Raw genomic sequence first — 20164 nt, 5'->3', positions numbered from 1 at the left:
GCAGTGGCCGGCCGGCTGGCTGCCCTCCCCACCCCTGGGGTAAAAGCTTTTCCAGCTGCTTTTCCCAAGACCTCCAGGAGCAGCCTGAATGTTCTCAGGGTGTTCCCCCTCCAAAAGCTAAACATCTGGGCCTGGCTGAGCCCCGAGGGGCCAGGACCTGGGCCAGCAGGAGAGCGAGCAACCTTTCTGGGAAACTTGTACCTCCTTCGGAGCCAGCTCAGCTCCCTGGGCCCATCCTTGCAAATGAGCCTGAATTTCACGAAGGTCTTGTCTCCGCAGAATTGTTGCATTCACTCACACTACAGCACTCACCGGGAGTGGACTCTGTGCCAAGCCCCAGGGGTACTGTGATGGAGCAGGTGGGAGGTGGCCTTGCCCCGTGCCGCTGCCGGGTAGTAAGAAGGGCTGGTGCTTGCTTCTCTTACTCCGCCAGGCGCTGTTCTAAGGGCCTGGCCCATGGTAACTCATGTAGTTTTCCTAGCAGCCCTGTGGGGTTGGCACTCTCATCGCTCCCCTTTTACAGATGGGCAGGTGGAGGCACAGAGTGGCTAAGAGCCTTGCCCAAGGCCACTCGGCTGGCTGGTGGGAGAGCCAGCGTTGGAGCCCAAGCAGCCTGGTCCCGAGTGTCCTGGCCATAAACCACTGTCCTTGCCACATCCACCCCTGGAGTGTGTGACCTGAGAAAAGGCACACAGACTAGAACAAATAAACACAGTCCTTCTAGACAGTGGCAGAAACACCGAGTGGGCAGTGGGGCATCGGAAGGGCCAGAGGGGGAGTGGGAAGGCAGCTCTTCACCTGGGACACACGGCGTGGGCCTCAGTGGGGAGGTGACGTTTGAGCTGGGATCCCGGCAACGACAAGGCAGATCTGGCAGGAAGTGTCCCGAGCAGGGGGGCAGCGTGGGCGAGGCATGGGGTTGGATGGACTGTGGCACAGGCGAGGACAGAAGGACGGCCCAGGAGGCATGGGGAGGGACAGGGCCCCTTGAACGGCCCCCGGAGCTCTGTGGCCTGGTCCTTCCTGGGTCTGGCATGGGGGCTGTCCCACCCTGCTCCTGGGATTAATTTGTGTCCCCAAGAATCAGAGGAGGCAATTAAAAAATTATTTTTTAGCCCTGGCTGTGGCTCAGTGGATCGATCCACTGCTGGTTCAATTTCCAGTCAGGGCACAGGCCTGGGTTGCAGGCCAGTTTCCCCAGTAGGGGGCGCACAAGAGGCAGCCACACGTTGATGTTTCTCTCCCTCTCTCCTTCCCTTCCCCTCTCTCTAAAAATCAACAAAATCTTTTTAAAAATTGTTCTTTAATTTGTAGTAAAATATACATAACATAAAATTGACCACTTGAACCATTTTTAAGTATACAGATCAGGAGCATCAAGGACATTCACGTTGGTGTGTGACCATCACCGCCACTGTCCCCAGAACTTTCTCATCTTGCAAAGCAGATTCTGTCCCCGTGAACAGTAACTCCCTGTTCGCAGCCACCCAACCCCTGGCATCCGCCTTCCTGCTTTCTCTCTGTGAACTCACCTTCGGTAGGGACCTCACGCAAAGCAGAATCACGCCGTATTTGCCTTTTTGTGGCTGGCTTATTTCACCTGGCATGCTGTGGTCAAGGCTCATCCACGCTGCAGTAGCGTGGGTCAGAATTTCCTTCCTCTTTCAGGCTAGGAGCCCATTGAATGGAGGCATCCCACTTAGCTGGTTCATTCGTCTGGCAGCAGTCACTTGGGTTGCTTCTGCGCGCCGGCCTCTGGGAACGGCACTCCTCCGGATGCGCCGTGCACGTGTCTCCTCGAGGCCCCGCTTCCAGCTCTTCGGGGCAGGTGCCCGGAAGCGGAGTTGCCGGATCACGTGGGCATTCTGTTGGATTTTGGAGCTGTCATCCCGATTTCCATGGTGACCGCACCACTTCACATTCCCACCAACAGAGCGCAAGGGTGGGGGCGCAGCCTTTGCAGGGTCTCCCTCCTGGATGGGGTGGGGGTGCGGTGAAACTCATCCCGTTGCCCCCCCCCACACTCCCTTTCCAAACCCGCCTCTCAGCACCGCTGCCCCTGTGGCCTCCCCAAGCAATGGCCCTTGCGTCCCAGCTGCCTCCAGAGCAGCCCCACTGTGTCCTTCTCCTCCGCCACCTAATTCAGATGTCTGTGCCCCATTACCGAGACGGATTTTTTCATTCAACTACTGATGTTTCCTAAATTCCCGGGAAAAGTCACTTCATGCGCCTGCCCCGAGGGCCTGCTCTGGCGGCTGCGTCAACTGGGCTGCTGGCAGGGGCTGACTTGGCTGCTGTGGCTGGAGCCGAGGATTGGACCAGGCACCACGCAGCATCTCGGGACCTCTGCCTGCTTGGGAGCCTGCCGATCAGAGCGTCTCCAGTAACGCACACCCGTTCCTTGCTGCGCTGGCGCCTGCGGGTGACTTTTCTTCCTCTGAAGTAGCTTCTTTCTCACCACTGTATGCAGCCCAGAGACCATTCTGTTCCCCCTGTCGTGCCACTGACCTTCAGCTTGAGGTCAAAGGCAGCTGAAGAGCTGCCAAGAATGAAGGTGGGCCTGGGGAACCTTGAGGTCCCCGGGTGTCAAGACCCAGAGCTTCCTGGAGACCAACCTTGTGGTCATTCGGTCATTGGGTCAGTTCCCACAGTGCTCTGAAGTCCCTGCCCACTTGGCTCACCTGCATACGAAACCCCGCCCTCCAGAAGCTCACCTGTGGTAACAGACAACACAGTGCAGCGGGAGAGGTACTGTCGCAGCAGAAGGCATGGAGTGATCCAGAGCAGAGGGCGGCAGTGCTGGCCCCGGGAGAGCTGTTGGAGCCAGGCCTGGAAGGTGGAGACTGAGGTGCCCACCCTTCCAGGAGAGGGCATTCCAGGAGGCGGCACCACTCTGTAGCGCAGGGTGACCAGGAAGTGCAGGGGGTGGGGGGGAGAGCAGGGGGGAGAGGGAGGCAGGCCGAGGAGGGTGGAGAGAATGAGTCGAGGACTGTGAAGGGCCCGGGTGCCAGGCTGAGTGTCCTGTTGGCCGCTGAGCCGTCACAGAAAAGGGCTGTCTCTTCAGGAATCAAGCGAGCCTCTGGGGAGGTCAAGTCCAGAGGCAGATTTGGCAGGGAACATGTGGGGGTGGAGAGAGCCTGTTGGATGCTTGAGAACAGTACTCCGGGTTGCGCTGCAGAGGCAAGGAGAAACAAACGGTGTTTGCACACGGCTGCGGCTGCTGCCCCTTCCGCCCTGGGGGCCGGTGCCGGCTGAGGAGCGGTGTCTGGGGCAGTGACGCTGCAAGGGCTGGACTGGAGCTTGGTCGGCTGTTTTAAAGCCTTGGTAGGTTTGCTTTCCAAATTCCTCTGTCTCATGTCCTCTGAATGGGGGGAAGCCAGTGTGGGGGCTGGCGTGTGCTTCTGAGACCACCTCCCCGCCGTCTCTGATGTGTCTGTGATGCCATACACCTTTCACAGCTCGCCGCCCCCCACCCAGAGGTAGGTAGGCAAAAGACAGTGATTATACCCATTTTCCAGGAAGAGAAACTGAGGCTCTGAGAGATGACTTGCTCCTGATGGCATAGCCAGGGCCTTAGACCTCAGTTCAGCACTTTGTTCTCATACTCATTGGGGAGCAGAAAGAGCTGAAGACTTGTAGGAGACCCCCACAAAGGAAGATGATATTTGGTGCCAGCTTGCTGATTGGGTGCCAAGGCCATTCACTAAGTGGCCCCAACACTGGGGAAGGGATTGTAGCCTGGGGCTGCCCATCCACAGGAGGGTGTGGCTCCCCAGCCCCCTGCCGAAGCAGGCTGCCCCACAGAGTGGGCCTGGGACTTTGCCCTAGTGTGTCACACCTCCGGGCCTGGCTGGGCAGAGCCTGGACACACCTGGGGGCCTGCAAGGGTTTGTGGTTGTTGAGTCATGGATTCGAGTGGGTGAACCCTCTGTGGGCTTGGGCCAGGGCTGGAGCTGGGCTTCTTCCCGGAGACAGCTGCCTGGCGCCCCCTCGGCCCCTCCCCACGCAGCTCAGGGGCTCGTTTTCCCGGTCTGGCCACTGTAGAGTCGGGAGAACGCAGGCAGCAGGAAGCAGTGTTGGCAAATCCGTTTAGCAGCTGTTACCAGGAACGGTAATTTTGTGCCGCCTATTGTCCTCTGTTGTGGTAAATAACAGATAATGGCATTTCCAGTCCGTGGTGTGGCGGGCGCTCCACGCGCTGGCCTCACCTCACCGGCTGTGCCCTGCAAGCTGCCACACTCAGAAGACCTGCAATTCTTCATCGCTTGCAAATCAGCCTTGTTTTCCCTGCTGTAGACTGCTGGCTGTTGGCTGACCTGACTTGAGGTGGATTTAGCCTGAGCTCTGTTCCTGGTCCCCCGAGGGGGGCATCAGGGCGCCTCTCGTGCTGATGAAAGCAGCTGGGACAGGGGTGGGGCAGGGGGAGCCGGCTTCTCTGCAGAGGTTCCCTCTAGCCCAGGCCTCCACACCAAGAAAGAAACAGTCCTTTTTAGAGGCAGCTTGAGGGATCTTTCTTCTCCCCTGTAAACTGTTTCTCACCCTTGTCATCCTGTCTTCTGTGAGGAAGGTGATTCTCCCAGGCTCAGATGGAGAAACTGAGGCTGGGAGGGATCACAATCTGCCCAGGAAACATGTCCGCCATGCTGAGGTCCCAGGCACAAACCTGCGCGTACTTTGGAGCCTCCCAGGAGGGAGGCCTGAGCCCCCGGGTGCCGTTGCATGGCCTCCCCACCAGGCCCCCAGCTGCCTGCGGGGGAGTCTCATTAGCTTCCAGCTCATCCTCTGCTTCTGCACTTGCTCATCTTGCTCAAAGGCAGCTCTGACCCGTGTGCACTGCCCATCAGCCCTCCCCACCGCCCCTCCCCCCCAGTCTTCAGTGGCTCCCTACTGCCTGCAGAATGAAGTCTAACTGCCTCCACATGGTGCCCAGGGCCTGCAGTCCATTCCCTGGGCACAAGCTGCTGACCTTAGCAGCAGAAATGAGACACCGGGCTGGCCGTGCTGAGGCCTGAGGGTCGGGGCTCCCCTTGGAGTTCTGTTCCTGTGCATCACCAGGGACCCTGATTAATCATTAGTGCTGCTGCTACTAGAACGTGAAGAAGCCTGAGGGTGTTTGTCTAGTCCGCTGTATTTTTCAAATTAAAAAATCAGTTCCAGCGACAGGTATTTACTGGCTTATTTCCTTTGCCCCGGGCACTGGCAGGGGCTCGGAGAAGGGAGAGGCTATTTTCACATAAACTGACCTTTGCAGAGTTAGGATGGTCCTGGGGGGTCGGAGAAGACAGTGCTCACCTCTGGGACAGGTGGGGCCGCCAGGGTCTGGATTGTCCCGTGCGGAGTTGGCGGGGGCAGAGCTGGGGGGTGGGAGGGCCTCCTGGCTCGGGCCGGCTAGTCTGTGCCCAGTCACCGGAGACCACTAAACGGGGGAGTCAGCACCGCTCTCCAGACGCCTCACTGTGGGGGCAACGCAAGGGGCGCCTAGTGCGTGGGGTCGGGAGGGGTCGGGGAGGGTCACAGAGGAGCACACACTGGAGCGGTAGCTGAAGGGCGCATAGATGTTTTCCAGCCATGAGGCACGGGCCGGGCAAGCGCATGGAGGCGTGGAAATACCCAGAGTGCCGGGGGCAGGTGTCGAAGCATGGTGGGCGGGCCTGGCGGGCTTGGTGAGGCTGCAGTGTTGGGTGGGGGTCAAGAACATATGCATGCATCTGTTTTCTTGTCTTTCTGCCCCTCAGCCTGGGAGCCTTGCTGTGCTCTCTGCCTAGTCCAGGGCCTTAGGACGTGTTTGCTGAATGCTCTGGACTTCATTAGACCCGACCTGCACCAAATTCTAGGGGAAGGGGTGGTGGGAGGTTGGTCAGAGGCTCCTGCACTGCCCACGGAAAAGCAGGGCTGTGGTGTCAGGGTCAGGCCGAGAGACTGGTCATGTGCCCCGGAACGGCGGAGTCCCAGAGCTAGGATCTTCTCGGCAGACCTGGCCAGGGGCTCCTCGTGCGGCCAGTGCCGACCGTAGCCCAGACCCTCCCTGCCCGGTGGGGCGGCGGGGCGGTCTCTGAGGGGCCAGGCTCACGTGGGGCCATCAGCTCAGGGTGCTGCTGAGAGGGGCAGGGCATTTGGAGGGTGCTGGTTGTAAGGACAAAAAATAAAAAAGATCTGGCCTCTGCCTTGGCTGTTAGTTACTCCGAGAAACAGGCTTCTTTAACAGAGGCTGGACCAGGTGACTGCTGGATGGCAGGCATGCCCCCGGGTGAAACATTCTCTGTGGTAGGCCCAGCCCCAGGCTTCTGGGAAACCAAAGCAGGTCACACAACCAGGGCCGGGCTGGGGGAGACGGCAGCTGGCCTCGTCTGGCGGTCAGTCACCTGTGTTCGTGTTCCTGGCCAACACCTTGTTCGGAGAGTGGGCTGCCGTGTCTTCAGACCACTGCTGTCCACGGGATAACGTGCTCCCAGTGACATCTGTTTCCTCGGCCCCATGTGCATCCTTCTCAGCAAGTGTGGGGGTCACAGAGAGCACGGGTGGGAGCTCGGGATTCGGACCCCAGTTTGCCCTCCACCCACTGCCCTTGCGTGACCCTGGACAAACCACCTGCAGGGCCTGCCCTGGTCCTGTCACGGTTGAGGGGAGGATCCCTCAAGGCCCTTGCCCTGAAGATGCACACAGTGCGAGTTACGTGGGCTTTTGGTTTTGTTACTGCAGACCTGGGTCCCCATCCTGGCTCTGCCGCCTCCGCGCCACATGAACTTGGCCAGGCCACCAACATCTCTGGGCCTGCAATAGCCTCATCCCCGACATTTAGATCGTAAAACCTTCCTCAAGGGGCCCTTATGGACGTAAATGAGATTAAATGCGATCGTGATAATGTGTGCTGAGTGCTGAGCTCGGTGCCAGGCATGGGATCAGTGCCCGATAAATGGTGGCTGTCATCATCATCCTGAGCTGTAACTCCAGGTCACCACGCAGCAAGGAGCAAGATGGGCGTGCGCGGCTCCCTTCCCCACCCGGGCCTTCCCCTGCCCTGCCTCCCTCCCAGCCAGAGCCCAGGTGCAGAGCTGCAGGCCGCTGGGTGATGTGGCCATCCTGGGAGGCCACTGGCCCGAGTGTCATCCCTCAGTGGTTCCCACGGAGCCCCGTGGACCTGCGGCTGGAAGTCTGGGGGGCGTGACAAGCTCAGGGCTGGTCACCTCCGGGAGCCCAGGCCGGCGGTCAGGCACAGAAGCCGGGAACTAAGATGGGCTCCAGGAGTCTGGTCCCAGGACTTGCTGGGGCCCAGCAGGACAGAGCAGGCCGTGTTCAGGGCTCATGGAAAGAAAGCTAGACGAGGGCGGTGGACTCCGTCTACCATGTAGTCGGCCTCCCCTGGCAGGCTGGCTCAGGCACAGGGCAGGCCAGAGGCACACAGCAGGCAGGGAGATTGTAGGAGGGGTGTGTTCTAGAGCCCTCCATAGACCCCTTCTTAGAGGAGTGGCAGGTACTTCCGCATAATTGCTGGTCTTCACGTAACCCTGGAGAGAGTCGCCCCTCCCCACACAGGCCTCAGGACACCTGAAAGGTCCCCTCAGGTGTTTGCGGAAACAAGTGTGGCATCTCCACGTGGCTCCCAGACCAGGAGCTGGTGGGCCTTCTCCTGTCGGGGGTTCAAGACTTGCAAAGCCCGGGCTTCCTTTGGATAAATGAAACTCTGCACGTTCTCTTGTAACACTGTTTGAAATTTCAGAATAATATTCCATGTTGGAAAAAAGTGAATATAATCTTGAATCTACTTTCCTGTTACACATGTCCTCTCCTCGGGCCCCAGAGGCTCTGTCACCCTGTTCGGAGGAGAGGGACCCCAGATGGAGCTGCAGACTGCCGGCCATGGGGAGCCGTTCACAGAAACACGCACGGGAGGGGCTCAGCCCCACCTCTGGGGTGGACCTCTGGCCCTTGCCTGAGAGAGCGCTGGGTGCGGGAGCTGCCCCTGGCTGTCTCCCCAGCCCCCTGTCCCTTCTGTGTGCATGTGTGTGACTTGTTCCTATGCGCACAGTCCTGCATCGGCACCCTTCAGTCTCGTCACACCGAATGCCCTGTGCACGCAGCCCAGGGGCTGGGACGCCTCACGTGCAGCACGGACCTGGTGCCCGGTGCTGCCTCCACAGGTGCCTGTTGAATGAATGAATGAATAAATGAATGAATGAATGAGTTTCTCGTGACCGAGTGCCACGGTTCACACAGTCTCGCTTTGATTGTGTGTTATTAGTTTGGCTGGTTTTTTAAAACCTGCCTCCCAGTTTCAGTTTGAATAACCCTCCTACCCTCTTTTGCCCAGTTCTTGTTTGAAACCATGGCACATGCCCCCTGGGCCCCGTGGAGAGAACTCAAACCTCTTTTGTTTCCCATGTGCTTCGGAAAGGAGGCAAAAACCAAGCACACAGCCTCTGGTCTCAGAGGTGATGCTGAGGATAACCATGGCCAGGAAGAGCTAAGGGGCTGGCAGGCAGGCGGGCGAGCCCAGTGGAGGGGGCAGGCGGGCAGCCTGGCGGTCCCATCCTGACTGATATCCCCCCCTTCCCCCCTCAGACTCGCGCAGTGGGGCACAAGAGCTGAGATGATCTAAAACCCATGCGAGGCATGATTTCTTATTATGCGCTCGTGAATGGTCATAATCAGGAGCTGCTTCTGTTGCCTTGCTAACCCTCCTCTCCACCCCAGACACAGTGCTGACTGACTGGTGAGTGGCAGGTGGGGGAGGAGGTGTTTGGAAGCTCGTCCTGATCTCTGCAGTGCCTCCTTTCCTCTGGGAGAGGCGGCTGGGGGCTGGGTTCTTCACAGGCCTGGGGTTTGCCGGGGTCCAGAGCCATGAGATCTGAGGGCGGGGAAGGGCCTGCTCCGAGGCAGCGGCAGTGCAGCCTGGCAGAGGCCTGGTGCCTGGGAGAGGCTTGGCGGTGCCTGGGCGATGACACCTGCCGGCGCAGCTGGGGTGGAGGAAGGCTGCTGGCGTTTCCCTGGTGGGGCATGAGCGTGGGGAACAGAGAGACACTTGTCTTCCCTCTGAAATTCCTCTCTCGTGGCCCCTGGCTTCTTTCTCAGGCCAAGCAGCAGGTGACTGGCATTCAGGCTGTATGTCTCTGGGCCCTGGTGACTCCATATTTGCAGTGGTCAAGGCTAAGGTCAAAGTACCCTGTGCCCCGCTGGCCCCCCAGACTGTGTCCTAACGAATGGAAGGAGGGGTCTGAGTGTGCCCTCTCCCAGTTGGGGCTTAGCCTGGTCTGTCGTTCCGGAGGAGGGGCCCAGGCCCGGGAAGCCAGCGCTGTCTTCATTTGGAGAGTGACCACTTCGAAAAGTCCCTTGTCCAGGCGGCTACCTGGGGCTCAAACAGGCTCACATCCGACCTCCCTGTGGTCAAGTGACTTAATGTTAAGCCTCAGATTACCTTATTTATAAAACAGGGACATCCGTACCCACCTCCTCCGGGGGTTGTGAAGATGAAATGAGGTTCTACATAAAATACCTAGCTTGGTGCCTGGTGTAGCTTAAGGGCTTGATAAGGTGTAAACTTTAATACATACATCGATATCTAAACTGTGTAAAGCCACTTGGCACAGGGCTTGGGTTCCAGAAACTAAATAGACGGCCACAGGGCCGTTTCCAGCCGCCTGGCCCCCCAGGCTGGGGAAGCACCTCCAAGCCTGGGAGATGAGCAGGGCTGAGCCCCGATCAGGGGGTCAGTGACCCAGTGACACCTTGGGGTGCGGGGCAGGGCTGACCATCTGCTTTTGAGCCGCAGTCTCCCAAGAAGTTCTGTCTCCCGCCCATCTGTGCATGCATTTCAGCTTCTAGAACGCAGGGGTCCCCAGTCCCCTGGCCGAGGACCAGTGCCAGTCTGTGGCCTGTTAGGAACCGGGCACCTACAGCAGGAGGTGAGTGTGAATGTGATTCGCTTGAGTCATCCCGAAACCACCCCCTCCCCCACCCCCGGTCCCTAGAACGGTTGCCGGAAAGGCAGAGGACCGCCCCTGTAATCCACCCTGACACACAAAACTCCAGATCTGGTCAAAAAATGAAGCTGGGGGCGAGTGATTTCCCAAAACATTTAGCAGAAGCTTCCTTTAAATAGGAATTCTGCTTATCCATTTTAAATAGGCTTTGACTTAGCACAGTGAGATTTACATGTTGGCCGATATCTCTCTGTGCATATACCGACTTCTAAATAGCTTCAGGCACGTATACATATTTATGTGCAAGAAAACTACACCGTGCATACTGTTTATAACGTGCTTTCTTTTCCACTTAATTTATTGTGAATGATGCTCCATTTCAGTACCTGTCCTGCTTCGTCGTGATTGTTTTCACATTTCTGTCTGTACCATCATTTTTATTGCTGCGGAGCTTTCCCCAAAACACAACCGGATTTTCCTTGTGGGAGACTTGACTTGCCACAGCGAGAACCCCGTGCGTGGTGGAGAACACGCGTGTGGGGTCACATCTTCACGTTGCTCCCGTGTGTGCCGCCATCGTCTGCTCGTAGCCACTGCTGCCCAGCTCTTTGGGGCCGGGGGTCGGCCGCGGCGTGGGCCGAGTTTGCGGCAGAGTTCCCGGGAGAGACCGTCTCCTGTCCCTGCCAGCTGGTGGGACTCCTGGGAAAGTCCTTCCCCAGATGAGCCTTGCTGGTTCTCCTCAGTCCAACGGGACGCTCGGCCAGGACCGAGGGTTGCGCCTCCTCATCCTCGTCACTCCTAGAACAATGCCTGGCATCCGGTGTCGACTAAATGTCTGTTGGGTTGACGCACCAAATAGTTTCAGATTAACCGTCTTCAGTCGTTTCTTCAGCACAGCGTGCGTTTTCCTGCCTCCTTGTACAGAGCATCGGAGCACAGCTCCATCTTCGCTCGGTTGACTGCACGTCAGGAACGGCGCTGTCTGGGTGATAGATGGGTGCGCCGCGGAGCCCTTCGGGCCTGTCGAGGGGCGCGTGGCCGTCTCCCGGTTACTGAATGTTCTCTGGTCACTGTTCCCGAGAGGCCTTGGTGTCTGCATCCCCAGCAGTTTCGCTCCCAGCCCTGCACTGGCACTCCCTACTGCACCCCTCTTGTCTTCTGATCAGAGTCGGTTTGGAAGCCCCCCTGTGGAGCTGGGGGCTCCTCCAGAGGATGGGAAGGTCCAGCCTGGGAGCCAGGGCCTGAGCTCTGCTGCCCCTCACAGAGAAAGGACATTTGTACTTCCTGCCTCTTGGCTGCGGTGTGAGAAGGTGAAGGTGTTGATGGCATGGAGGTACTCCAGGAAGTCCAGGGGTACCCCAAGTGGCCAGGATTAGGAGGACATCAAGGAGGGCACCCAGTCGGAGTCTGCACACGCAGGCAGCCTGCAGGGTGCTCCCCAGGGTCCGGGGCAAGAAGGAGGAGTCATGTGGGGTGCGACCCCTCACAAAGTACACTCAGGGTCCTTCCCCTTGCGGTGGGGCCAGCCTGAGAGTGAGGCCCACCCGGCCAGCAGCCCCACCAGCCCTGGACAGTCTCCCCGGGTGCAGGCTCTCCTGTCCCCCTGCCCTGTGCTGCCCAGGGGGTGTTTCGTGTCTTGGTGTGTCTCGTCTCCCCAGTAACTGGCACATTCCAGGAGCAACCACATCGTGCGTTCTCACTGTCACACTAAAAGTAGCTCCTTTTTGTTCATTTATTCTGCAAATACTCATTATGCCAGGCACTGGAAATAGGAAGGTGAACAGAACAGGCATGGCCTCTGCCCTCGGGGAGCCGGCAGCCTGGTGGGGGGAACTGAGGGCAGTCAGGAGCCGCGTGAACGAGGGTGAAATTCCTGACAGGTGAGGACCAGAGGCAAGAGCCGAGTATGGAAGCACCAACCAGATAAGAAGTCAAGGAAGGCTTCCTTGAAGAAGGGGTGCTTTTGCTGAGATCTGAACGACGAGTAGGTTAATGAAGAGAGGGCATGACCACGTGCATGCCAGACAGAGGGGGCAGCAGGTCCTGCAGCAGGAGGAGCACAGTGAGAGCGGGGACTGAAGGCAGTGGAGCAGGGGGAGGGCCTGGCCAGGAGGCAGGGTCTAGCCTGAGCAGGCATCACACACCACATGAAAGGGGTTGTCTTTATCCAGAGAGCAACAGGAAGTCTTTGGAAGCTTTTAGGCTGGCAGGAGAAATAACAAGATTATATTTGCATCTTGAAAAGATCACCCTGGCGGCTGTGTGGGGAACCAACAGGAGATGGGCCAAAGTGGGGGCGAGGAGACCCACTGGGGGCCCTGGAGGGGCAGCCTGGGTGGGGAGGAGGATGGAGGGGAGCTGACAGTGGAGAGTCAGCGTTCTTGGAGACGGATTATTTGGGTGGGAATGAGGGAGAGTGAGGACGGAGGGTGAGTCTGGGTTTCAGCTTGCATGACCGACGGGTGCTGGCACCCTTTCCCCATGGAGGCCTGTGGGAGAGGACTGTGGTTGTTGCCTGCCCTTTGCCCTGCGCCGTGCTGAGCACATTCATGAATCGTCTCCCTCCATCCTCTCCGCCGTGGCACGGCGGCCTATGGCCACGGTTTTACAGATGAGAATCAGAGAAGGTTAGCACCACGTTCAAGGTGGTGTCCTGCACTGTCCAGCCCCAAAGCCTGGGTCCTGTGGGCTCTTCCCCAAGCCACCCCCACACACACACATGCTCCAGGCTGGGTGTACACTTGCAAAAGGAGCGCACGGAGTGCCTGTGAGCACGGAGGAGCTTGCATGTGCCGGCTGGAGGCCGAGGCTCTTATCACCTCTGCTCTGAGTCGGGTCCAGAAGCTGGACTTGGCCTGTTTAACCCTCAGACACAGTTCCCGGCTGCGGGAGGCACAGGCAGCCCCACCAGGGAAGCCAGTGCTCCCGTGCCCAGGGCAGTTCCACTCAGTGCCAGCCTGTCCCAGGCAGGGAAGCGAGTGACCGTCCCCAGGCCCCAGGGCCGGCCTTAACAGGGCTGTGCAGTGTTCCCTCAAAGTCGCAGCTGGCTCACACTCTCTCACTGGCTTTTTAAAATACTACCTGCTTAATTTTCTTTTTTTGGAACCTGGGAATAAAGACCAAGCCCCTAGGGGAAAAGGCTCATTAGTCTCTTATTGATTCGAGATTTAGTAGAGTAGCAATTATGTATTACTTGAACTGGAGCATGCTATCACTTTGCTGGCCTGGATTCCCCAGCCAGAGACGCCGCACAGCTGAGGGGTGGCGGGGTCTGACCGTGGGCTCTGCCGCTGAAGCCCGGCAGCCTGCAGACGGGGCTGTGCGTGGGTGAGGGAGGCGGCCCTTGTCAGGCCACCCCGACTCCCACAGCACCCCACAGGGCAGGGGCAGGAGGGAACGTCTGGATCATGCCACCCATCCACACACGTACCCCCACCCCAGCACGGGAGCTGACCCTCAGCCTTCGGCCCGCCCAGCCTCTGGGGGCAGCTGGCCCACTCCACTTCTGTCCCCAGTCGGGCGGTTCCCTGTGCCGCGGCCCGTGGGGAGGAGGCAGGATGCAGCGCTGGTACTCTCCCCGGTTCCTTTCCCTGCCCCCGGCAGCACGGCTGTTCAGTCAGTCAGACGATATTTATCGAGGGCAGCCCCTCAGCCTCGGCAGGCCGACCTGGGACGGAGCGTCGGGCGCGTCACTGGGAGCACACGAGGCCTGGGCCTCGCCGTCCCGGTGCCGTGGCGCTCCACACGGCGCCCTGCAGGTGATGGTTACAGGAATCCGGGAGCTGGAAGGTGGGCAGGAGTCAGATGGGGAGGGGAGGGGTGGGCTGAGGCAGGGTGGAGACCAAAGACACCCAGCACACCGGTCTGAGGGGCAGCGAGGCCTTCGGGGGAGCAGCAGGAGCAGGCCGTGGAGGGCGCCGGGGGTGCTGGGGCACCGCGACTGAGGTCTGGGTCCTCTGGCCCAGAGCCAACCGGCAGGACCGCCTGCGATGGTGCAGATGTTCACTTCCGTGCCAGTCCACATGCTCTCCACCAACCACGTGTGGCTGTGGAGCACCTGAAATCTGGTTAGTGTGACTGCGAAACTGGGTTTTTCATTGTATTCAATTTTAATTAATTTTAATTTAAGTAGACATGTGGCTGGTGGCTACCACATTAGATTGTGCAGGTGTAGAAGAGAATCATGCAAGGTTTTTGAACAGGGCACAGGGGTGTCGCTGATAATAATGACCAGCACTTACTGAATATTTCTTATGTGCTGGTTGCTCTTCCTGTGTATCTCAGTTAACCCTTGAGACAGCCCGGGGATCAGTATTATCCCGTTTTACCAATGAGAATGTCTGAGACTTAGTGAGCTGTGAGTGGCTTGCCCAAGGGCCCGCCCAGGCCTGCCCCACCCCACAGCCCGTGCCCAGAGCACCAGGCTGCGAACAGGCTGAGAGCTGTGCTTCTGGAAGTTAAAACCAGTGGCAGTGCAGGGCAGCGCGAGGTCAAAGCCCCAGGAGGATCACGCTCTAAGTGATCCGGGGTTGACACAGGGGTGGATGAGCCCATTTCTAGGGCTCCTCATGTGCAGAAGCAAAAGAAGGGTCACTCTTCCGGTCAGGGGCCATGTCCTCCCCAAATCCCTACGCTGCAGCCCCGGCTCCAGTGTGATGGCGTTTGGGGGTGAGGCCTTTGGGAGGCAGCTAGGCTTCATGAGGCCATGAGGGTGGGTACCCACGCCGGGGTCGGCGCCCTGGTAAGAGCAGGAGGAGACCAGAGCTCTCCCTTCACCCTATGAGGGTGCAGCGAGAAGGGGCGAATGTAAAGGGCCCTCACCGAGACCCCGATGGCACTGGCACCCCCGTCGAAGTCCCAGCCTCCAGGACTGGGAGATGGGTGTCTGTTGTTTAGATCCCCTGGTGTGTGGGGTTTTGTTGTAACAGCCCAGGGTCACTAAGACGGGGCAGAAGCCACACACCCCCCACCTTTGCTCGATGTGCAGGGCAGGGAGGCCCCAGAGTGGGAGGGAGGCTGTGGGGATGCCGCTGGGCCTGAGCGCCCTGCCTGCGGCTGGAAACCCCTCTCCGGAGACGAGCATTTTTTAGTATTTTATTTATTTATTTTTGGAGAGAGGGGAAGGGAGGAAGAAAGAGGAGAGAAACCTTGATGTTTTCAAGAGATACCTTGATCGATTACCTCTCACATGCCCCCCTACTAGGGACCTGGCCCACAACCCAAGCATGTGCCCTGACTGGGAATCGAACCGTCGACCTTTCAGTTTGCAGGCCAGCACTCAATCCACACCAGCCAGGGCTGCCCATTCATTTGAGAGCCATCAGCCACACTCGCAGGCATATGAACCAGCTCCTTGGAGAGCCATGGGCACCAGCCTGACACCAGTCCTGGGAGAGCTTTGTCCAGCTCTCCTGAGGTCCGGAAGGAAGGAGCCTCCCACATCCTGATGGTCCCTAACTAGCTGCAGAACCTCAGGCAGTCTTTAACCTCTCTGAGCCTCAGTTTCCTCATCTGTATAGTGGAGATCCTAACTCCCGATCCTTCCTCCTTTGTTGCCTGGCACAGACAGTTGCTCGGGAAAGGGTAGCCACTGGTCTCCTGGTCTCTCCTTCTTCCCAGCGCCACTGTCTCTCCGGGAGGGGGCAGAGCACTCTGTCTTTGGAGGGTGAGCTGTCAGCAAACCCTATACACACGTAGAAAACTTCCTAGGAAAATCTCACCCCTTTTCACATGTGCACCAATTACTTATCCTGGGTAGTGGGCATTAGCAGGGAAACCAGGCACCTGGCTTCTCACCACCCTCCTCTCTCTACCCCTGGGAGGAGAGGCCTGTGCGTGCTTCCTGAGGCCCACCTTATGGGCTCATGGGGGCCCTGCCCCAGAGGTAGAAGGTTTGGGGGTGAGCGTCGTGAGGAGCGTCAAGCGGCAGCTCCAGTGGAGAAGAGAGAATCTCCAGATTGGGCCAGGGATGGTGGCTTGGGGCTCTGGGGGCTGGGCTGCCGCGCCCCCCGGAGAGGCTGAGCCCCGGCTGGCACGGAGGCAGCCAGCCCCTCCCCTTTCCGAGGGACAGCAGCATGGCAGTGAGCACCCCGGACAGGGGACCCTCCCAACATGTGCTGCACCTCGGGAGACCCAAGCCAGGACCCTCACGGGAGCTGGGAAGGGGTCCCAACTGTGACAGCAATGGACTGACTGTCTTGCTGGCCCAGGGAGCTGAGGGCTTGGAAAAGATGACATTTTATTTGGAGAAACAGAAGGAAAGTGACATTTCTCATACCTGAGTATTGGACGGTGGCAAATGCATATGCCCCGAAGATGTATCAGAGCTTGCCTTCCGCTGAGAGCGGGCTGCCACCTACGGCGCTGGGCTCAGCTGCCCAGTCAGGCAGTGACGACAGGCTCTGGGAAGCCAAGTCGGTGACATTTCCCTCTCCATGGAGAGGTGTGCCTCTTGCTCGGTTGGCAGCCTGCAGAAAGGACAAACCATAGATCCAGCCTTCCCTCGGTGGAGGGGCCGGGTGGGGGGCAGGAGAGAACCCCCAGCCTGCAGGGATGGGGCAGCTTCCCCGTGGTAGAAAGATGGATTAGCCCTGTGTGGCAGTCCTCAGAGGAGGGCCTGCTGTCACCGAGTCGAACTCCCCCCGTTAGCCGGGAGCACATCTCAGCCCCACCCAGGCCCCTACCTTCTGGCGCATTTCATCTGGCCTTTCCCAGCACCATGTGCTGCCGGGCATTTGGGGGAAATGAAGTACATATTTAGAAGTTACGAGGTTAAGCAGCACTGCAGAAGGAAAACCACTGCAGACACTGGGTTCTGGCTGCTTATGGGTCCGAAGAAATTTTATGATGACTCGAGAGCCACACCTGAGGTGAACTTGCTGGGCGAACTTGGCAAATTCTCACCCTGCTCTGAGCCCCAGATTTCCCACCCGTGAAATGGGCCTAAGGCTTGTGTAGCAGGACTCCCAGGATCACCTGGTGAAGGGACTTGGCGTGAAGTGAGACCTCGAGCTGTCACTGGTATTTCCCACCGTGTCTTCTCCTCACCTGGTCAGGCACGTGTGTGGTGAGGTTTCCGCGTGTTTATACACAGGTGTGTGTTTTCTTTGTTGAATAACATCACCTCCTGCCCACATTGCCGGGAAGGGGCACTCTCTGCCGTGTACGGGGCACGTCGTATTCTGCTGTGCGTGCTCCAGTCTTCCGCTGGGACGGGCGTTTGGGCGCTTTCCAGTTCTCTGCTGCTGAGCAGGATGCAGCTGTGGAGATCGGCAAGCTTGTTTTCGCTGTGCTCCTGCGGAACGTGGTTGTGGGGGCGAGTCTGTACCGTGGCAATCCCTGGGCGGGCACATCCATCGTGCCCCGAAGCCACCCATGGGCTTTGATGACCCATGCCCTTTGGGTTGTCTGTACCCTTCTGGCCTGAAGCAAAAGCCGTCCCCTCGGAATGTGGCACAGGGCGCCTGGGTTACAGTGTTCCCAGCCCCTCAGCGGAGGAGGAAGCCGCTGAAGTGTTCACCCTCCTGTGTCCTCTCTCTTGTAGAAAGTCTGCACCAAATGTGGGATCGAGGCCTCCCCTGGCCAGAAGCGGCCCCTGTGGCTGTGTAAGATCTGCAGTGAGCAGAGAGAGGTAGGGTGCCCAGGGCGACCGGGCGGGGGGCCTGGGGCCGGGTCTGAGCCCACCCCGTGTGGGGAAGTTCATGGTTGGGCGTGGGGAGGGACTCCTCTGGAAGTCAAGGAGGACCTCTCGGGGTGACCAGGGAGAAGAGTGAGGGGGGTCAGCTGCTGGCTTGCTCGTTTTCAGGGTGCAGGGGTGGCAGTGGGCCCCAGTTCTGCTGTGCCTGGGCTCTGGCTTCAGTGGGAAGCCCTTCACACTAAGTGGAGGTCATGTGACATTGGGAGGGGCATTGTTATAGCAGCAGTGATGGCCACCCCATGTATTATGAGCCTGGCACTGCGCTCAGTTATTTACATGTATGAATTCATTCCATCCTTTCACAGCCCCTGTGTGGCTGCTATTATTATCCCTTTCTACTGACGGGAAGTGGAGACTCGTGGGCACCGAGCTGGTTGGTGTGGGAGCTGGAAATAAATGCAGCCGTGGTGGACTGCGATGCTGTCCCCTTCCTACTCAAGTCCCTTCTGGTGCTCAGGCTCTGTGGTTCTAGTTCTGACCCCTCTCTAGGGGAAGAAATGGGGGCTCAGTGAGGCAGTAGCCGGTGGGGGGCTCGAACCTGCATCTCCTAACCCCCGAACCCAGGGCTTCCCTCACTGCACCAGCGTTAGCGTCAGCGTGGGGCCAAACCAGAGCAGGAGGCCGGCAGGCCACCTCTGGGGAGGGTCTGATGCAGGGGCGGGGGGCCAGAGCGAGCCCGGCAGAGGGAACGGGAATGTGCCCCTGATTTTCCAGATGTGGGTTTTTTCTTTATTATCTTGCTTGGCGCTTGGTTTGCACTTTTCATCTGAGGGTCCAGACAACGCCTTCAGTGATGGGACCTTCTCAGCCAGGCTGTCCTTGAACGTGGCTGTGCTGCCCTCCCGTCTCCACGGCTGGGAACCCAGTTGGACACCTCGCAGGGCCTCTCAGCCCGTCCTCCATGGCTCCCAACCGCGCTTGTTCATTCCTTTGTTTTTCTGGGCTGCTTTCTGGGCGAAAGGTTCGGTGCAGTCTTCCAGCTCACCAAGTCTCTGGGCCACCTCCCAGCCATTGGTGGTGTTGATTACCTTTCTTAGCATCGGCTTTTCTTGGGTGTTTTGGGGTTTGGGTCTGCATGGTCATCTTGAATAGGATCAGTTTCCCCCCCTTTCTCTACCGGCTCATTACCTCCACCCAGGCCCACCTAGGCACCCCACCACCACCCCAGCACAGAGCCAGGTGACTCTGGGTAGTGAGGAGCCGTGTGGCCGTGGCGATAATGGGATTATTCCCAGAGCCCTGGCCGCTGCTGCTGCTGCTTCCACAGCGTGCACACTCTCAGCATGCACACTCTCAGCATGCACACTCTCAGGTAAGCTCTAGTTCGGGGGGCAGGTGAGGGATCTCTGCACTTATCAGCCTCTTTCCCCAGGGGGGAGGCCTCTTCACCAGCCCCCATTTTCAGTGACTCTGGCTCTGGTCCCCTACCTGCCCAGCACACGCCCAGTCCCTGTGCCCTGGACTACCAAGCCCCCCGGTGCCTCCACCTGCTTCAGAACCCAGAACTCCACAGGCTGCGCTTTTGCAGCTCCTCAAAAGAGTAGATATTTGGAGTTTTTCGCCCACTGAGATATACGTCCTGTTTTTAAACACAGATAAGTTTACCTGTTGTGTTTAGAATGGTTTCTTCTGTCACTGCTGTGTGTTCAGAACAGGAAAGCTCAACACGTGAACTCACATCCCGTCTTGCCAGGAGGTCCCTGATCGCTCGCCCCGAAGTAGAGATGCCAATCTCTGTTTCTTAGAGAAGCTGTAAGAGTTTGGGAAGGCTGGGAAATGTGCAAAGCACCCATATGGCACCGCGTAGTCACGCTGTCAGTGTTAGGGGCCTCCCTCTGTCCCCAGGCAGAAGTGCCCCCTTTGAACCTGAGGTCCTCCTGGTCTTCCAGGGTCCCCATTTAGGATGCCAATATTGATGAGAGAGGAAATTTCTCAAAATGGTATCTTGTGGGAGACACCTTAGCAGGATGAAGGCACAGCTGAGCTGTTAGAGGACAGAGAAGAAGGCGCTGTCGTGGAAGAGAAGGTGGACGCAGGGAAAGATGAATGTGGCGGGCTGGTGACCCAGTGGGGGGCCGCAGAGGCAGGGTCCCTGTCCGTCCCCGCCACGAGCTACCCTGGCGTCCTTGATGGTCCTAAGATGCCACCCACAGGGCCCACCACCAGCCCGTCCTAATCTCCGGGGCACTGCGGTGCCCAGAAAAACCTGAAATAGCTGGGGATGAATTTTCTTCTCTTTGCTAAGGCAGAAAAGATTAGGCTGTGCGTTTTGCTATCAGTTTGTCCTTGCATTTCCACAGTCCAGTTAACTGAGCAAGACGAAGGATGCCACATCCGTCTCTGCGGGACCCAGCCGGCTGTGCATGTTCGGGAGGCGTGGATGGACTGTAAAAGTGTGCATGCCCACGAGCCTGGGTGCCCGTGGGTGCTGCACCCAGGTGCTGCCTTTTCCAGCCTGCTGTGGGGGTGGGAGAGTGACAGCCTAATTGGTTTCCTAATGCCTTTTTTTCTTAGGAAGATATCTAATCACAGCAGAGAAATAGCTAAATAG

General features: G+C 58.5%; 1 protein-coding gene across 5 annotated transcripts in view; it reads left to right on the top strand.

Moving 5' to 3' along the window:
* Window positions 1–20164, top strand: part of RPH3AL (rabphilin 3A like (without C2 domains)) — a 140117-nt gene that overhangs the window by 70561 nt on the left and 49392 nt on the right. For 4 of the 5 annotated variants that reach the window (XM_036033288.1, XM_036033284.1, XM_036033285.1 and 1 more), the window contains one exon: window positions 17461–17547. The exons of the other annotated variant lie outside the window; for it this stretch is intronic. In XM_036033288.1, the coding sequence (XP_035889181.1) occupies window positions 17461–17547 (87 nt within the window). The remainder of the gene's footprint in view (window positions 1–17460; window positions 17548–20164) is intronic. 5 annotated transcript variants of the gene reach the window in all.

This window comes from Phyllostomus discolor, chromosome 8 (genome assembly GCF_004126475.2).
Source record: "Phyllostomus discolor isolate MPI-MPIP mPhyDis1 chromosome 8, mPhyDis1.pri.v3, whole genome shotgun sequence".
NCBI classification, from domain to species: domain Eukaryota; kingdom Metazoa; phylum Chordata; class Mammalia; order Chiroptera; family Phyllostomidae; genus Phyllostomus; species Phyllostomus discolor.
This window is presented reverse-complemented; position numbering and strand designations above follow the sequence as displayed.